The following is a 16,739-nucleotide window of genomic DNA, read 5'->3' on the forward strand; positions in this document are numbered from 1 at the left end:
GAGCAGTCCATCCATCATGTAAAGACATGACACTATTGGTTACTATCTAAGCGCACTCAGGTGGACAGCAATGAACACGTATATTATTTCTTCCATGTTAAATCAAATGTTGAAGAATAAACCCGACATTATCATCAGACATTAAATGTTTACATATCTGGATAGATGCACTAAAACCTCACCTTATTCTGGCGATATCCAATGACGCCTTTGCCTCAATAAGACACGTGACAGTCTCTGTATGTCCATATTGTGATGCCAGCATAAGAGCAGTCCACCAATTCTGAAATGACAGATTGACACCTGGTTACTATCTAATGTATAACCAGCATTAGAGCAGTCCATCCATCATGTAAAGACATGACACTATTGGTTACTATCTAAAGCACAATCAGTTAGATGTTAATACCAATGAACACGTATATTATTTCTTTCATGTTAACTTTTTGTATATTTAATGAAATGTTGAAGAATAAACCCGACATTATCATCAGACATTGAATATTTGCATATCATGATACATTCACTATAACCTTACCTCTTTCTGGATATCCAATGCCGCCTTTGCCTCAATAAGACACGTGACAGTATCTGTGTGTCCGTTTTGTGATGCCAGCATAAAAGCAGTCCATCCACCCTGAAATGACAAATTGACGCCTGGTTACTATTAGAGCAGTCCATCCATCAGTGGACTTCGGGTATATATATAAATGCGCATATATAAATGCGCACGTGACATCTACAAGTCGCCATACCGTGTTCAACGATGTAAGATACCCGGATGTGCACAAATTCCACACGCAAAAGTATAGGCGAAAATGACAGGTTACAAGGAAAATTGGCTTTGCAAAATAGTGGCATTGATTGCAAAGGGCAAAATAATTTGACCCGAAACATAAACTCTTTATTTGGATTTTCCATTACGGAAAAAAAAAAATTCTGACGGAAAAGCTAGATATAGCTGATTTAAAAAGTTATATTTCATTATTTTCGTGCTAAATGGGCGTGGCAATTGGCCATATTGATGACGAAATGTGATTCTTACTGGCATTAAGGGATCTAAAATGAGCGTTTATTGCGTTTCGATAGTATTTTTTGTGGCACATGAGAGCACCTCAGACCTATCGAATTGTATTCTGAATACGAAGCATGTCTTTCTGATATCAAATAATTTTCATTTTTGAAAATCACAATATAATACAAATTTTATGACAAATTATAAAAATTGTTATTTTTCGAATTTTTGATATATAACAGTCCTCGAAGTAAATAATATAAATCTAATGATATAAGTATTATTTTTCAGGTGACTAACTTTGGAATTAAAAGTGCTCAAACCCATTACAGGTGAGCGTAGAAACAAATTCAAAGTATAGACCTCTGGAAAAGGCAACCGTTACTACTAGTTTCACAGCATACCCAATGATCGTAAGTGAGGTATGCTGTGAAACTAGTAGTAACGGTTGCCTTTTCCAGAGGTAAATCTAATGATATATTCTTAAAGTGTATGTAGCAGGAGGAAAAGACCTAATTTTTTTTTTCGTGTTTTGGGAAAAAATCCATATCTTCAATACGAAAGGTCAAAATTTTCAATTGATCGTCGGCTTTTCAACCCACCTACATACACTTTAAGTATAAATCATCAGATTTATAAAGTTTACTTCAAGTACTGTTAATTATCAAAAATATCAATTTTAATGATTTGTCATAAAATGTGTATTAAATTCTGAATTTCAAAAATTCAAAATTATTTGATATCAGAATGACATTCTTCGTATTCAGAATGCAATTCGATATGTCTGGTGTGCTCTAATGTCCCAAAATAAATACTGTCCAAACGTTCATACCCCAGCCCTTAAGGTCAGGACTGGGTAGCTGCCGATGATGTTATTTGATAATGTTTGCACGTAGGGAACTTAGGGGGCTGTCATTTTCTTCGGAAGGAAGGGATCATGGATTTATTTATTTGGGAGTCAAGATAAGTATTCCCCCCCTCCCCGTAGTGCCGCCAATGAACATAACTCTGACCCTAATTTTAACTCTAATTATAACGTAAATTTAGGAAACTATAACTTTAGCCCTTTTCGGCATAATGACCCTCTCAAACTAATAGGCTAGATGTTCCCGCCCGACCTCCTCAACTCTAACTTACTCATTCGCTCGCAAATGGACAAAAAACAAATTCAAAATGTGTTTTTAAGCACCTTTTTGTGTCCCCCATGCTAAATCGGTAATCTGTACACCCTTTGTCACCCTTTGACGTACAATTTAGAGTATATGGTCAATTCCAGCCAAAGCGGGCCAAAATTCTCTCTGGGGGCCATTTTGAAAATGTTTTCCTTTTCAATTCTAGACTTATCAAATGAGACGATCATGTCTAGTGAATCATCAGGTGGAAGTGCCATCGGATTGAAAAATAACTTTTCTTGCTAGACCAAATAAAGTGTTAAATGCGCATATGCATGTTACCCACGAATTCAAGCATTTTTCACCTGTTGTACGCCATAAAATTTCACTTTCTTTAATATCTTTCAATATTTTATGTGTGACTCATATACACTAGAAATCGGTGAAGACTTTGAACGTAAAATAGAATTTTATTACATATATCTACAAAGAAATATTTTGGTTATTACAAATTTTAAGAAAGAACCAGGTGTACAGTTAAGATTGTGTCAATTCTTCGAACTCTTTCCAAAGTGGCTGTCATTTAACATTACTGTATTATTTCGAAAGATTAGAATAAATGCTTCATATAAATATAAAGTTAGATTTTGTATCTCGTCGCAGGATGAGGATCTCGGATGGATTCGTGGGTAACAGCGTCTGGAAAATAGCAATTCCTATTAATTTTTTTAAATACAAATAAAAAATACTTTTCCGTATGTCAATAATTCAGGCTGCAATGGCACTAAAATGAATTTTAATCAAAATACAGACTACATGGAATATTTAGAATGGATCATTATGGCATTTTGGGTATAAAAATTTTGAGAATAATGAAGTTGCCAAATTCAAATAGACAGAGCAAACAGTTTTATATTATTATTTTAGTAAAATCATTCCATATTTTCATGCAGCAATATTCTATTAACTCGTGTTTGACAGTTCCTATGAACTAAAACACTATCAATACATTGTTAACTATAATTTAAGTAGGGATTCGTGGGTAACCAAAATGTTCGTGGGTAACACATATTTGAAGGTATGTATTGGTAAGCGGCAAAATAGAAAATATTACAGAAGGTTGGAAACCACCATGCGGTTATTCCTCCATTGTGTTTCAATGATTCCCGTTTCTCTAACCAATTGCATTTACCCCCAAAATGGTAATTTAGGATAATCAATCAAAACTTCATGATGCAGCTTCAGTATACCTTCAAGAGGACGCTATTAAACAGGACTGTTTTGGAACCTATTTCGCATGTTTTCAAAATGTTAAGATGCATAAGAAACATATAATTTACAAGTAAATCCTTGGATTCGTGGGTAACGCCGAATTCGTGGGTAAAGCTATAAGTACTATAGTACCGTTTGGGGTTTGCGTTTCTTAGGTGTATAAACTGTAAGTACTGTCAAAATTATAGCATACCCATGGCTTGAATATGTGCTGATTTAAACTTAAAATAAACAATCTCCTTATTTTTCAAGGTTAGCATCTATTCGGGATTCGTGGGTAACAAAAGTTTAAACCGTCGTAGATTCTTTTTTAAAGCGGTGAACGTATTTTTACGATTTACAATTTTAAGCGCTTGTCAAACTTAATTCAGTGTCCAATGTCATTAAATGTTAATTTAAGTTATGGCAATTATATTTGATGGACTCGTGGGTAACAGTTGATACGTGCATGGGTAACGTCAAATTTGATTTTATGGAATTTTATGGGTAAAACGTATTTGCATAAAATAATCACTTGGACCTCAGAATTATAGAACGAAACTTCGTTTCATGATATAGTCATTTATGGCATATTCACTTAACATTTTTCAGAACGATCATTTTATTTTTGATACGCGGGTAACAAAATTATTAGCCAAATTGACTTAATGGCCTCTAGAGTCCACAAACTTTGGTGGAATTCAATCGTTTTACATATGATGAGAGATCATGCAAACGTCTTTCTAACGGTAATAATTTCATTTTGATTGAAGGACATTCAATGACATATATGGTGCTTTATCTTTGAATTCGTGGGTAACGCCAATTCATTTAAGCTATCATAACTTGTCCCCTGGTATGACTTGCTAGTAAAGGCCTATATGCACAAAGAGAGCACATTGGACGTGACATGATATGCTCCATCAATAACGTGATTTCCTTTATTAATGACATTTTAAAGTGGAAAGTTAACATAGAGAGAATTTTGTCCCGCTTTCGCTGGAATTGACCATATACGTTATATGACAATTTGACGTACAATCACGTATGTGGTGCATGGTTTGAGGTTTATTGAGCTAGTAAGTTAGATCCGTCATACACATTATTGTCATGGTATTATATTGTAATTGTATACGTCAATTTTGTTCAGTTTGATTCAACCGGCTTATAAAGTTTTACTTTACACTGAAGGGGAAAGTTAGCAAAAAAAAAACAAATAATTTATGAGTGTAAAAAGGGAGGGGTGGTTTTGGGGGAAGGGGGGGACAAATAATATTTATAAAATTATAAGTAAGGCGAGAAAGAGAGAAACCCTGTTCTACGGGCGAACGGACCTTTCAAGTAGGGTCGGTCGGTCGGTTGGGTTTTTTTTAATTTTAAATAACCCAAAAAATCACAAAAATCTGTAAATAAATTTCAATTTGAGAAAATACAAAAAAAAAATTGTCCTGAAATGTCCGAAATTTGGGGTCGGCATTCATTTGTACAGGAATAATTTGTTTCCCAATTTGTTCAAAATAGAACAGGGTTTTCGTTTTTCGTCGCATAAATAAATAAATAAATAAATAAATAAATAAATAAATAAATAAATAAATAAATAAATAAATAAATAAATAAATAAATAAAAATCAATAAATAAACATTAGTTATGTTTGTACATGGGGGTGCTGTGCAATAATCATGATCCTTTGATATCCATGATTTATCCTTGCAAATTTATAGCATCGAACCTCCAGCCAATGTTCCTTGCCAGTGCTAGCCACGAAACAAGGTCACAACTGTAGCCACTCCTTCAATGATCGCCATTTCAGTGATTGACAGTGATGTAATGCAAATATGGCGCTGGCCATCTGGTCACGTGCGCATTTATAAAAGCGCATTTATATATACAACCGAAGTCTACTGTCCATCATGTAAAGACATGACACTATTGGTTACTATATAAGTACAATCAGGTGGACAGCAATGAACACGTATATTATTTCTTCCTTGTTAACTTTTTGTATATTAAATCAATTGTTGAAGAATGAACCCGACATTATCATCAAACATTGAATATTTGCATATCTTGATAGATTCACTATAACCTCACCTCTCTCTGGATATCCAATGACGCCTTTGCCTCAATAAGACACGTGACAGTCTCTGTATGTCCTTTTTGTGATGCCAGCATAAGAGCAGTCCATCCATCCTGAAATGACAAATTGACACCTGGTTACACTCTAATATATCACCAGCATTAGAGCAGTCCATCTGGTTACTATTACTAGCATTAGAGCAGTCCATCCATCATGTAAAGACATGACACTATTGGATAATATCTAAGCGCAATCAGCTAGATGTTCACACCAATAAACACGTATAGTATTAATGAAGAGCAGTCCATCCATCCTGAAATGTCAAATTCACACACTATCTATTCATACACTCTTAGATAGTGAGAACCAATCAGAGCAAGCGTTAGAAAATCCAAACCATGCATTGATTGTGTATAATGTGCACTCCGCGTACTACCCTCAGTGCTTGCACACGCGTCCGCGTCGCGTAGGCTTGATTCATTTTTTTCGGGCGGGTTGATGCATTTATATTTGGTTCTGTTTTCCAATATTTTTAAGTGATAATTTTGTTATAAAAACAGCAAAAATCACGTGTTTTTTCTTCTAGTGTATGAAATAGGTTAATATTATTTGTTGCTCGAGAAATTAGACAAAATAATGCACTTGCGCTGATGTTGATGCATCTAATGCATCCCCCCCCCTTCGGGGCTCGTGCATTAGACGCATCAACATCAGCGCGCGTGCATTATTTTGTCTAATTTATCTCCCTAAAGTAATACGCGTTCATTAACCTATAAATATATAACCGGCTTTAGAGCAATCCATCCATCATGTAAAGACATGACACTCTTGGTTACTACATGTATCTAAGCGCAATCATGTGGATGTTGACAGCAATGAACACGTATATTATTTCTTCCATGCTCACTTTTTGTATGTTAACTCAAATGTTGAAGAATGAACCCGATCAGACATTAAATGTTACATATCTAGATAGATTCACTAAAACCTCACCTTACTCTGGATATCCAATGACGCCTTTGCCTTAATAAGACACGTGACAGTATCTGTATGTCCATTTACTGATGCCAGCATAAGAGCAGTCCCTCCATTCTGAAATTAGAGAATAAAGGTATTGTTTTTAGCCGCTGGAGTGCATCTATCGTCTCATATACCACGGGCGACATCATTATTTTAAGTAAAACAACGAGACGAAGCCGAGTTGTTTTACTTAAACCTCACCTTACTCTGGATATCCAATGACGCCTTTGCCTCAATAAGACAAGTGACAGACTCTGTATGTCCATTTTGTGATGCCATCATAAGAGCAGTCCTTTTTTTCAATCCATATTTTCAATGTAATTCATTAAATCAAATGTTGAAGAATGAACCCGACAAATCGTCGGCCGTATCACATACTGACGTATTTGCAAAATACGCATTTCGAGAAAATCGAATTTAAAAATTTAGCGATTTTCATTTGCTGCATAATTTTGATTAACACAATATTGCCTGGCTAAAAGTAATGAAAATATGCCATATTTTCAATGTAATTCACTTATCACTATCAGAGCGTAACTTATTCTACAAAAAATCAATATTAAATAAAATACGTCGTGCAAATACGCCACCATGTGAAACAGTTGCGCAAATACGTCACTATGTGAAAAGGACAAAACAGTAATTTTACCGTGCTAAGTCGCACAAAATACGTCGCGCAAATACACAACTATGTGAAACGGCAAATTCTTCAAATTGCAGATCGACATACTTAGCTTGCGCAGTATAGGTGATCGCCAAATATACGTCTTTATGTGATGCAGACATTTCAAGGTTTCGCAAATACGGCATTATTAAATTAATTATTATCTTACTAATTAAGCCACTTTGAGGCATGGTTTTTGATGAATAAATAGAGCAGAACATAAAAACTAATATACCAATTTTCTCAAAAATGTTTAAAATGTCGAATATGTCAGTAATGGATACGGCCGACAATATCTTTTAGTATTTACAAATCTGGATAGATGCACTAAAACCTCACCTCTTGTTGGACATCTAATGACGCCTTTGCCTCAATAAGACACGTGACAGTCTCTGTATGTCCATCTTGTGATGCCAGCATTAAAGCAGTAAATCCATCCTGTAAAGACATTACAACTATTGGTTACTATCTAAGCGCAATTAGGTGGGTGTTGACAACAATGAACCATTGTCTGACAGAACCATGGTATAACCTGGAAATTTTGCATATTTTTTGTATAGCTGATGTTATCCTCTTTCAGAATCTTCAGGGCGAAAATTGCTCACCCTTAAGGGTTTTGAGAAATTCAAGATGGCGTTGAAAATGTCCGCCATTTTATATTATCGACGGTATATTTTCCTACAGATTCAACCTAACATGGTGATTTTGGTGTCTAGTCATAGGTTGTGGGGATTCATTTATACTCTTTAGAAGGTCAGGCAGGGATTATATTATGGTAAGTCCAAGATGGCTGCCAATATGGCCGTCAATTCATGGTTTTATTATAACCATGATATTATTTAACTTATGGTGGCAATTAGGTATAGTCAAAACCTTAAGTCAATGATACAAAGAACTCACGGAAAGGGGTGAAAGTCAAAAAGAGGGATGGAACAGCCCCAACCAGTTACCATGAACTGCTTGAGGAAGGAAGGAATATTTTAGCTCACTTCTTAACAACGACAGTGGCACAGCAGCTTCAGAACTTCCTGTACCAGTTGTTGAAGATCTTCCTGTCATCACTGAGCCCCCAACTCGTGAAGAGGTAGTTGAAGCAATAGCAGCCACGAAGACCAACAAGGCAGCAGCATTGGACTGTGCTATAACTGTTGAAGCCCTTCAGGGAGGAGGGGATATGATATGATTCTCGAATTCTGCATAGATGTATTCTCAACGCTGACACCGCCACGTCAATGGGTCACAAATGTAATCATTCCTCTATCAAAGAAAGCGACCTCTCTCTCTCATGACAAACTACCGTGGTATTTCGCTTATGTCCATTGCCGCAAAAGTGTACAACAAGATCCTTTTGAACAGGATCCGACCTCACATTGATCCTAGAATGATGCTGGAATTGTTACCTACCCACGTCGGTCAAGCAGGTATCCTGCTAGGATGCTGTATGACCTGGATTTTTCTGGTGATATTGCCTGTTGGAATCTTCCAGAGCCCGGGCCCAGTCGCAGCTTACTAGGACTGCAACTGCAGCAGCATCATCTAGGTCTTGTTATCAGCGCACCAAAGACAGAATATATGACTGCAAACTATATCGCCCAACTAGCACTTGAAGCCTATGGTAGTACCATCAACCATGTCACAGACTTCAAGTACTTGGGTTCCAAGATGGGCTATAGTGCTGGCGACCTAAAAAGAAGAAAAGCATTAGCCTGGGCAGCTTTCTGGAAACTGGAACGCCTTTGAAGAATTCCATCCCTGCCAATCGAAACAAAAGTCAAGCTGTTTGAGACAACTTGTGTTACTGTCTTTCTGTACGGGTGTGAGTCATGGCTAATCACCAAGGACATGGAAAACAAGATCAAGGCCTTTGCAACATCTTGCTACAGAGTCATGTTTAAAATCAAGAAATTGTTTCGCTTGCCCAAGATCGCAAGATCGGTTGGAGAAATCTTGTAGTCGCCTGCTCCGCAGCCGACTGATGATGATGATGGTGGCAATTTTGGTGTGCCATCCAGTCATAATTATAATCCACTGCGACAATTGTCAATGTTGGTCTGGAATTACATCATGTGAAATCCAAGATGGCTGCCATTTCAGCACCAGACAAGAATTGCTTTCATATTCTGGGTTTCATACCTAAGATATGTACAGATAGAGCACACGAATAACCCTCACCATGCTCACCAGCATGCTAAAAACTATTGGACACTGAAGGTGAACAAGGTGCACCAGAATTTAGAAAGGAAGTTGCGGATACATACTTTCGTAACCTTATCGTGACAACAAACGCCAATATCGGTATAACCTCTTGAGTGGCATCCCAAAAGCAAAGGCCCCAAGGTACCAATTTGCAGCAGAACATACACCATCCTTGACAGAGTGAAAGGAAGTTACATTGAAGAAGAACAATTCTGCTCATGTATGAATGTCATTACATATCTGTTATACAAGAAATGCTGAAAAGTCCTAGCAATAACCCAGATTATCCTGAAGAGAATCTGGACGAAGAAAAAAGTGTCTCTGTCGTGAAGAGTAAGAGAGCTGTCCTTATATACCAAAACAGGAAGACAAAGCTAATCCATAATTGTTTAGAAACATTACGTTGACATTTCGTTGACATTTCAGTGCAGAGCTGCAAGTTGCTGCTCTATGCAGACGACAATAACTAATCGAAAATACTAACCCTATACCCTATTTTGTAACCCCGAATCAAAATTTTAAATTATACACCTAAAGGCTTCTCTAAACGTACCCCTTTAAGCGGCTGCCGAATTTGGCACCTTTCTTGGTCCGGAATTCTGACCCCAGGCAGCTGGGGTAACGGTGTTAACGCTTGCACTACGACTGAAATTTTATCCAGAACGCCCAGTAATGGCGCCATGTAATATCAAGTTTGAATGGGATTGGAGTATGTAATTGGTACTCGTTATTTCTCCCACTTACTTTACTCAGAGCATCCACTTCAACATCGTTCCCAGCCCGTATTCGTGACACAATATCGTTCAAAAATTGTTGGTCTTCTTCATCAAGACTGTCGTTGCCTTCTTGACTGGTTCCGTCATCCGCCTGATCTTCTTCATCCATTGTTTTACCTAAAATCCAAGTTTAAAGATGGTAAACAAGAACGTTATGATTGGAAACAATTCAAGCCCATCAATTTTCTGATTTTCTTCCAAATTACTAGAATCTTTTCCTTTTGGAAAATGTATACTCTTTATGTCATACGTGAATATAGTTATTCGAGTCACGCGGTAGCCGTGACCAGCAAGTTTTTAAAAAAAAAAGACTGTTAAAGAAGCCTAATAAACAGATGCTCCCGCGAGACTATATTTATACCTAACATTAAAACACTTGACTTCTATTGTTCTATGATATTTTTCGCTGGGTACAAAGTGTATCTAAAACCATGTTTAATGTTATTTAGAGTCCCAAATGTAATATCTTGACAACTCATTAATTCAAAAAGGGACACCAATCCTACAGTCAGCCATTGTTTGATAATAAACAAACACTTTTGCTTCATTTCACGCGGTATTTCATAGCGCAAATTTGTGGAAAATAATGCTGATCCAGAATTTTTGGACAAGGCTACAGCACTAGCGGGCAATCACCTACACACTACTTTTTCAGATTTACTTCCAATTATACCCTAGCATTTTCTGAGATACCCTACATACAAATTCTGAGCCCCATTCGCCAAAAAATCAAGTTTTTCACAATTCTTTTGTTCTTTCCGGACGATGCACCCATTCATATAATAAATACTGTATTTCGACACAGCAATTTACATCACAGTCCCGTGGCTCAATGGTTTCGGCGTTCGACTCCGGGTCCGGGGATACGAGTTCGAAATCCGATGACCAACTGATTTTTTTTCAACATTTTATTACACAATAATTTTATCATTAATCAAGGATAACACAATTTTAATCATCCAGTGATATTGTGATATTATATTTTTTTATCAAAGCAAGATGTTTGATTTGGTTATATTAAGGGCCTATTTAAAAAACCTATGTATAGTGCAGCCGCTAGCAGAACAAATAATAAAAGAAATCTCTTTATTTTACATTACATTACATTACTTTCTTTATTTATTTAAATCTGAACAACACAACAATCTGAATAACACAAGAAACTAGATCAGGTTACCAATATTTTTCTCATTTAAATAAAGTTCTGTCCTACCACGGGGCGATTCGCATGATAACAGGGACAAAAATGTATCCAAAAAGAGACAACCAAATATGGAAGGCCATTAAGTCATACGTAAAGACAAATTAGCAAAGCGGCAAAAGTACCCAAAGGCCTATTGAAAGGAGGGACTGTCCCCACCACAGACACACGGAACAACTAGGAATATGCAACAAGATTTTCCATAGGGCTGCAAAGAACCACAAGCCGCGACATTTGGATAGCCAACAAGCTTAAGCTATTTAATTAACCCTCGATAGAGAGCAGGGCTTGAAGAATGAGGGAAATTAAGACCGCCAACAACCGCCGCTCAATAGGAATGTCAAACTAGATTGCCCCACATGGTTACAAAGAACCAGAAACGCAAATTTTGGATATCCACCTAAAACAAGATATTTTGGATATCCACCTAAATTGCCCCGTGGAGCTTGTTATCCAACAAGCTTAAGTTATAAATTACCCCCTCCTAAAGATCAGGGCTTGAAGAATGAGGGAAATTAAAAACCACAAATTGCGAAAGACCGCCAACAACCGCCGCTCAATAGGGATGTCAAACTAGGCAGGGCTAGTTTGCAGGGCTACAAAGAACCACAAACCGCGAAATATGGATATCCAACCAGTTTAAAAGACAAATTAGCCACCGATAGAGGACAGGGCCTGATAAATTAGAGAAATTAAAACCACAAACCGCGAAAGAACGCCAAAAACCACCGCTCACTAGGGATATCCAACTAGATTGTCCCGCAGGGCTACAAAGAACCACAAACCGCGAAATTTGGATATCCAACAAATTAAAACCACAAACTGCGAATGACCACCAACAACCGCCGCTCAATAGAGACATCCAACAATAGTTTTCCAACAAGCTTAAACTATAAATTACCCCCCCCCCCCCCCCATAGAGGGTAGGGCATGAAGAATGAGGGAAATTAAAACCCCAAACCGCGAAAGACCGGCAACAACCGCCGCTTAATAGGGAAATCCAACTAAATCTAAATCTAAATAACTATCAACCGCGAAATTTGGATATCCAACTAGATTGCCCCGCATGGCTACAAAGAACCACACACCGCGAAGTATAGTTATCCAACAAACTTAAACTATAAATTAACCCCCGATAGAGGGTAGGGCATGAAGAATGAGGGAAATTAAAATCACAAACCGCGAAAGACCGCCAACAACTGCCGCTTAATAGGGAAATCCAACTAAATTGCCCCGCAGGGCTACAAAGAACTAACAACCGCGAAATTTGGATATCCAACTAGATTGACACGCAGTACTACAAAAACCACAATCATTAAAATATAATTATCTTTCTAAGTCGTGGCACTTAGACGCTTCCGTAGTATAAGCCTTCGGACTGACTCTGTGTCTCGCTGGCATGTATGTGTTGTTCATATTTACATTTTCTTAGTTGCCTTTGAATAATTAAAGTATATTAAAATGTATATTGATCATATTATGTATCCCTATTAACATTACAGTCACGCGGTAGCTGTGACCAGCGAGTTTTAAAAATAAAGTTTTGTTAAATTATTTACTGTCGTAAATCAAGGATAACATAACTTCAAACATCTATTTTTCGTTTTATTCGTTTTATGGAGTACTTCGTAACCCGATGATTTTCCAGGCTTGGAGCTGTTTGGCTACATTCATAAAAAGAAAGGAAATCCACCAAAAAACGTTGACAACGTAAAGAAAGCAGCAAGTTTAAAAAGCCCCCACCTCGGCTCACTTTTTGAAACTTGGTCCCATTTTGAATATCAATAGCAAATCGGTGTTATTAAAATAGCATCATTGTCATTAACATGCCTATTTGTTATTCGTTTAATTCAATCGATCATTCAATTGATCATGAACTTAATATTATAAAACAAAACACAATTATATAGGATATTGCCCAACATAATAACCTTTCTGATCGTTCCAGACAACTTAATATCGCATCGGCACATTAAAGATACATAACACTTTGTGTTTCAAGTTGATAATAATGACAAAGTTTTAATCCGTATCTTTTACAAATGGGAAGTGGGGGCTTTTTAAACTTGCTGCTTTCTTTACGTTGTCAACGTTGTTTTGATGGATAACACTTTTACTTAATGCATTTCTGACTTCTGAGACTTTACAGTCGCCTTAATTGAAGTTTATGTCTTTTAAAAACGATTAACAAACCCGATAGTGGCTATTTTGAATCATCAATGCACCATAATGTATGTATTTAGGTTAAGGTAATTAATTGATTTGATTTAATGGTCATTTACCACCTAAGAAGTTGTTGGCAGTTATCTTTTGAAATGTTAGAAATGATGCAGTTTGTGTAACTGGTCGAATCCAACGAGAAGTGTTCACGGCATGTTCAGGGCCATAACTTAAAAGTATTACACAAATGACATTCGTTTTTCATTGTGTTTATTCGCCTTGATCATACGCTTTGCGCCATATATAATAAGACCCCCTTCTGTGAAAAACTTAGACACAGAGACCCAAAAACATGCTATTTTACCCATTTAAAAAAAAAATATTTCTTAAGGTATTTTTAAAAACATCTACATCAGTTATGAAAAGCAGTCATTGGATTGAATCTAAATTGATTTCCTGAAAGTCGTGTATTCAAAGATTGCCTGTTCAATTTTTCACATATTTGTACATAATTATGAATTTTTGTGATAATTTTTTGAGTGGTATTTTTTACATTACCTACGAATACAATTTTTCATAGCACTAGATATATCTTTAAAATGGCACTAAGAGCAGTGGAGACCCTTTGCATGAAAGACAAAATCTACATAAAGCATGAAAAATCACTAAGAAACAACAAATTTATTTAATTTAAAAACAAAAGAGCTATTTGCCAATAAAAATTAAGACAAGGACAAGTCGAGCCAAGACAAACAATACTCCGCGTAGCCCGTTGCCCATTAATAAATGCAAAAGTAAACTGAATGAAAACAAAATGCAGGTCAAATTTTTGATCAAACTTGTAGGCTCATTACTGGTTACTAAAAATAATGATTCCACAAATAACATGAATAAATGACATTAAAATCAACTCTTTCATACCAATGTGTTTCTTAAATACCAAGGGATATTTTTTTCGGTATTATACCCCTACATGCATGCAGTTCTACTGTATTTGGTACCAATGTATAGCTATTGGGTCCTGTATTAGTGTGGTCCTGTATCAAGTGATGCCAAAATAAGTACAACCACTCCCCACATAATACTGATATGACGTCACAATAATTGTGTGTAAATATCCCGGGTAAATATGTAATAAATATTATATTTTGGTTCAGTTTTGGTACACTGCGCTATATAATTCGGCACATAATAATCAAAATTATTGTCAGTTTTTGACTCAAGACACAAGCTTCTGTCTCAAGACGCAAGCTAACGACTATGGCATATCTGTTCAAAATATATATATATTCAAGTGCAAGGAACCACATCGGGTTTCTTTATACGAAATCATTTACGGGAGATATTCATGAAAATTATTAATCAGGTTGCAAAGGTATATGACATGTATAGGAAAAGATTCATTTCTTTCACGCTTTACATTATACACATACAGAGGATTATTGTATATCGGTGATATTTTTACCGGGTATTTTTAACATATTGCAGATTTTATGTTTGCTTATTAAAATCTTTATCTCCTTTCGCAAAAAAGCTCAAAAACTTACTACGTTTACCAAATTTTTTGAAGTTTACTAATTAGGTGTTCTCTTGTTGCTGTTGCTATTGGTATTGTTTTCATCAAACCAGAAAGTAATAATACTGAAAAAGCAAGCCAGTAATTATTTCCTGGTTCACACAAACGACATAAGCCACTAGCATGCGCGTTCAATTGTTTTTGATGGTTTGACACTCCGTTGACATAATTTTCGTGCTTAAATTTTGATCAATCGAAAGGCAAATAAATGGTTTGAAATAAAGCCCGGGCCGGAAATCATAAGTATTAAATGCTAGCTTATTTTGACACACAATAAGTTATTATCAGCTAACTAGTATCATGTTAAAAAATAAATTCTATATTTCAATATTTAATAATTCATTTTCATATTTAATCCAGACTCAATTCAAAATTTAGTAACGACCCCACATTCACGAAGACAATGATCGGTTAAAAAAACTTTTTCAATATCGTTTTATTCTATACTCACCATTTGTTTTCAAACCATAAGAAGATCAGGTGCACTCCTGCAGACTTGTAAACTATAACCATATGATTCTAACTTACATTGGTGGTCCTAAGATTGAGTTTATTTCCGTGTACATTATCGTTTGATTTGCATTTACGTGTTAAACGACGAGATCAGCTATCATGGCGCGCGGATAGTAAAATCATTTTGCTGAAAATGCAGACACGGGTCAACAATTTTGAATAAAAATGCCTACCTAATATGAATCACGACATTCGAGAAAACAAGTAAAAGTTCAAGAGAACTTTTAGTATTGTGACATTGATTGATTCACATGAAATTTCACAATTATTTCAATTAAATATACACATTTCACAAATTATTATTATTTAAGGGGTACTACACCCCTGTGGTAAATTTGTGACTATTTTTGCATTTTTCTCAAAAAATAATAACACACTGGTAACAAAAGTTATTATTGGGGCAAGGATCCCAATTACTACACTGAATTTTCAGTGACTCAAGGCAAGCGGTTCAGTATATATGATCGGAAATGAGGTACATCCTAGCGGTACCTAATTTCTTATCATAAATAACGAACCGCTTGTCTTGGGTCACTGAAATTTCAGTGTAGTAATTGGATCCTTGCCCCAATAATCTACATAACTTTTGTTACCACTGTATTATTAGTTTTTGAGAAAAATAGAAAAATAGACACAAATTTATCGAGGGGTGTAGTAACCCCTTAAGGATTTTAAACACATTGAAATTGGTATACAAGAAACTTCACCAATATTTCACTTAGGCCAAAATATACACTTTTGAAAACTAAAAAAAATATTCAAAAATGTCAATGTTTTCAAATTTTTATTATAGTGAATGAAAACAGTAAAAGATTTGCTACTTATTACAACAAGTGTCATTATACAGCAATAAATATTGCTAAAAACCTAATTTTGAAAATGGAAGTGCTGGTTGGTATTGGATATTTCAGATCAGATTGCAGACTATTCCTTGCTTTGGCCCTCTGAACAGGATAGAACGTCTTCCAATTTCCATTAAAGGAAATCTGTACCATAAACTAATCATTGGCTAATATAGTTATATACCACTAAATTAAACATACCAGACGGTCTATATGAATTTCGGAATATTCCTAACAAAGAAAAAGCACTTTTAATCCTTCGTTTCTGCGATTTATGGAAGCCGCCATGATAGCTGCTTGCGAATCCTTTCTGCCACAAGCGGTAGTGTAACCTT

General features: G+C 36.0%; 1 protein-coding gene and 1 long non-coding RNA gene across 2 annotated transcripts; both read right to left on the reverse strand.

The window, feature by feature from the left end:
• Positions 1-178: 178 nt before the first annotated feature.
• Positions 179-6,757, reverse strand: LOC140137012 (uncharacterized). Its single transcript, XM_072158673.1, has 5 exons — positions 6,678-6,757; positions 6,450-6,548; positions 5,471-5,569; positions 539-637; positions 179-283 (listed from the first exon to the last, which is right to left on the reverse strand). The coding sequence occupies exons 1-5, from the start codon at positions 6,753-6,755 to the stop codon at positions 179-181; spliced, it is 480 nt and encodes a 159-aa protein (XP_072014774.1). The 5' UTR covers positions 6,756-6,757.
• Positions 6,758-7,479: 722 nt separating this feature from the next.
• Positions 7,480-15,631, reverse strand: LOC140138253 (uncharacterized). Its single transcript, XR_011856975.1, has 3 exons — positions 15,501-15,631; positions 10,081-10,229; positions 7,480-7,578 (listed from the first exon to the last, which is right to left on the reverse strand). It is a non-coding gene; the product is annotated as an uncharacterized lncRNA (long non-coding RNA).
• Between the last annotated feature and the right edge of the window lie 1,108 nt (positions 15,632-16,739).

This window comes from Amphiura filiformis, chromosome 17 (assembly GCF_039555335.1).
Source record: "Amphiura filiformis chromosome 17, Afil_fr2py, whole genome shotgun sequence".
NCBI lineage: Eukaryota > Metazoa > Echinodermata > Ophiuroidea > Amphilepidida > Amphiuridae > Amphiura > Amphiura filiformis.

Bases quoted from the DNA above. Each gene is read 5' to 3' on its own strand.
- LOC140137012 (XM_072158673.1), bottom strand. From the start codon at position 6,755: ATGGCATCACAAAATGGACATACAGAGTCTGTCACTTGTCTTATTGAG. The intron at 6,549-6,677 runs GTGAGGTTTAAG...CTCTAATTTCAG, and splicing joins CATTGGATATCCAGAGTAAG to AATGGAGGGACTGCTCTTAT. The intron at 5,570-6,449 runs GTGAGGTTTTAG...TTGTCATTTCAG, and splicing joins CATTGGATATCCAGAGTAAG to GATGGATGGACTGCTCTTAT.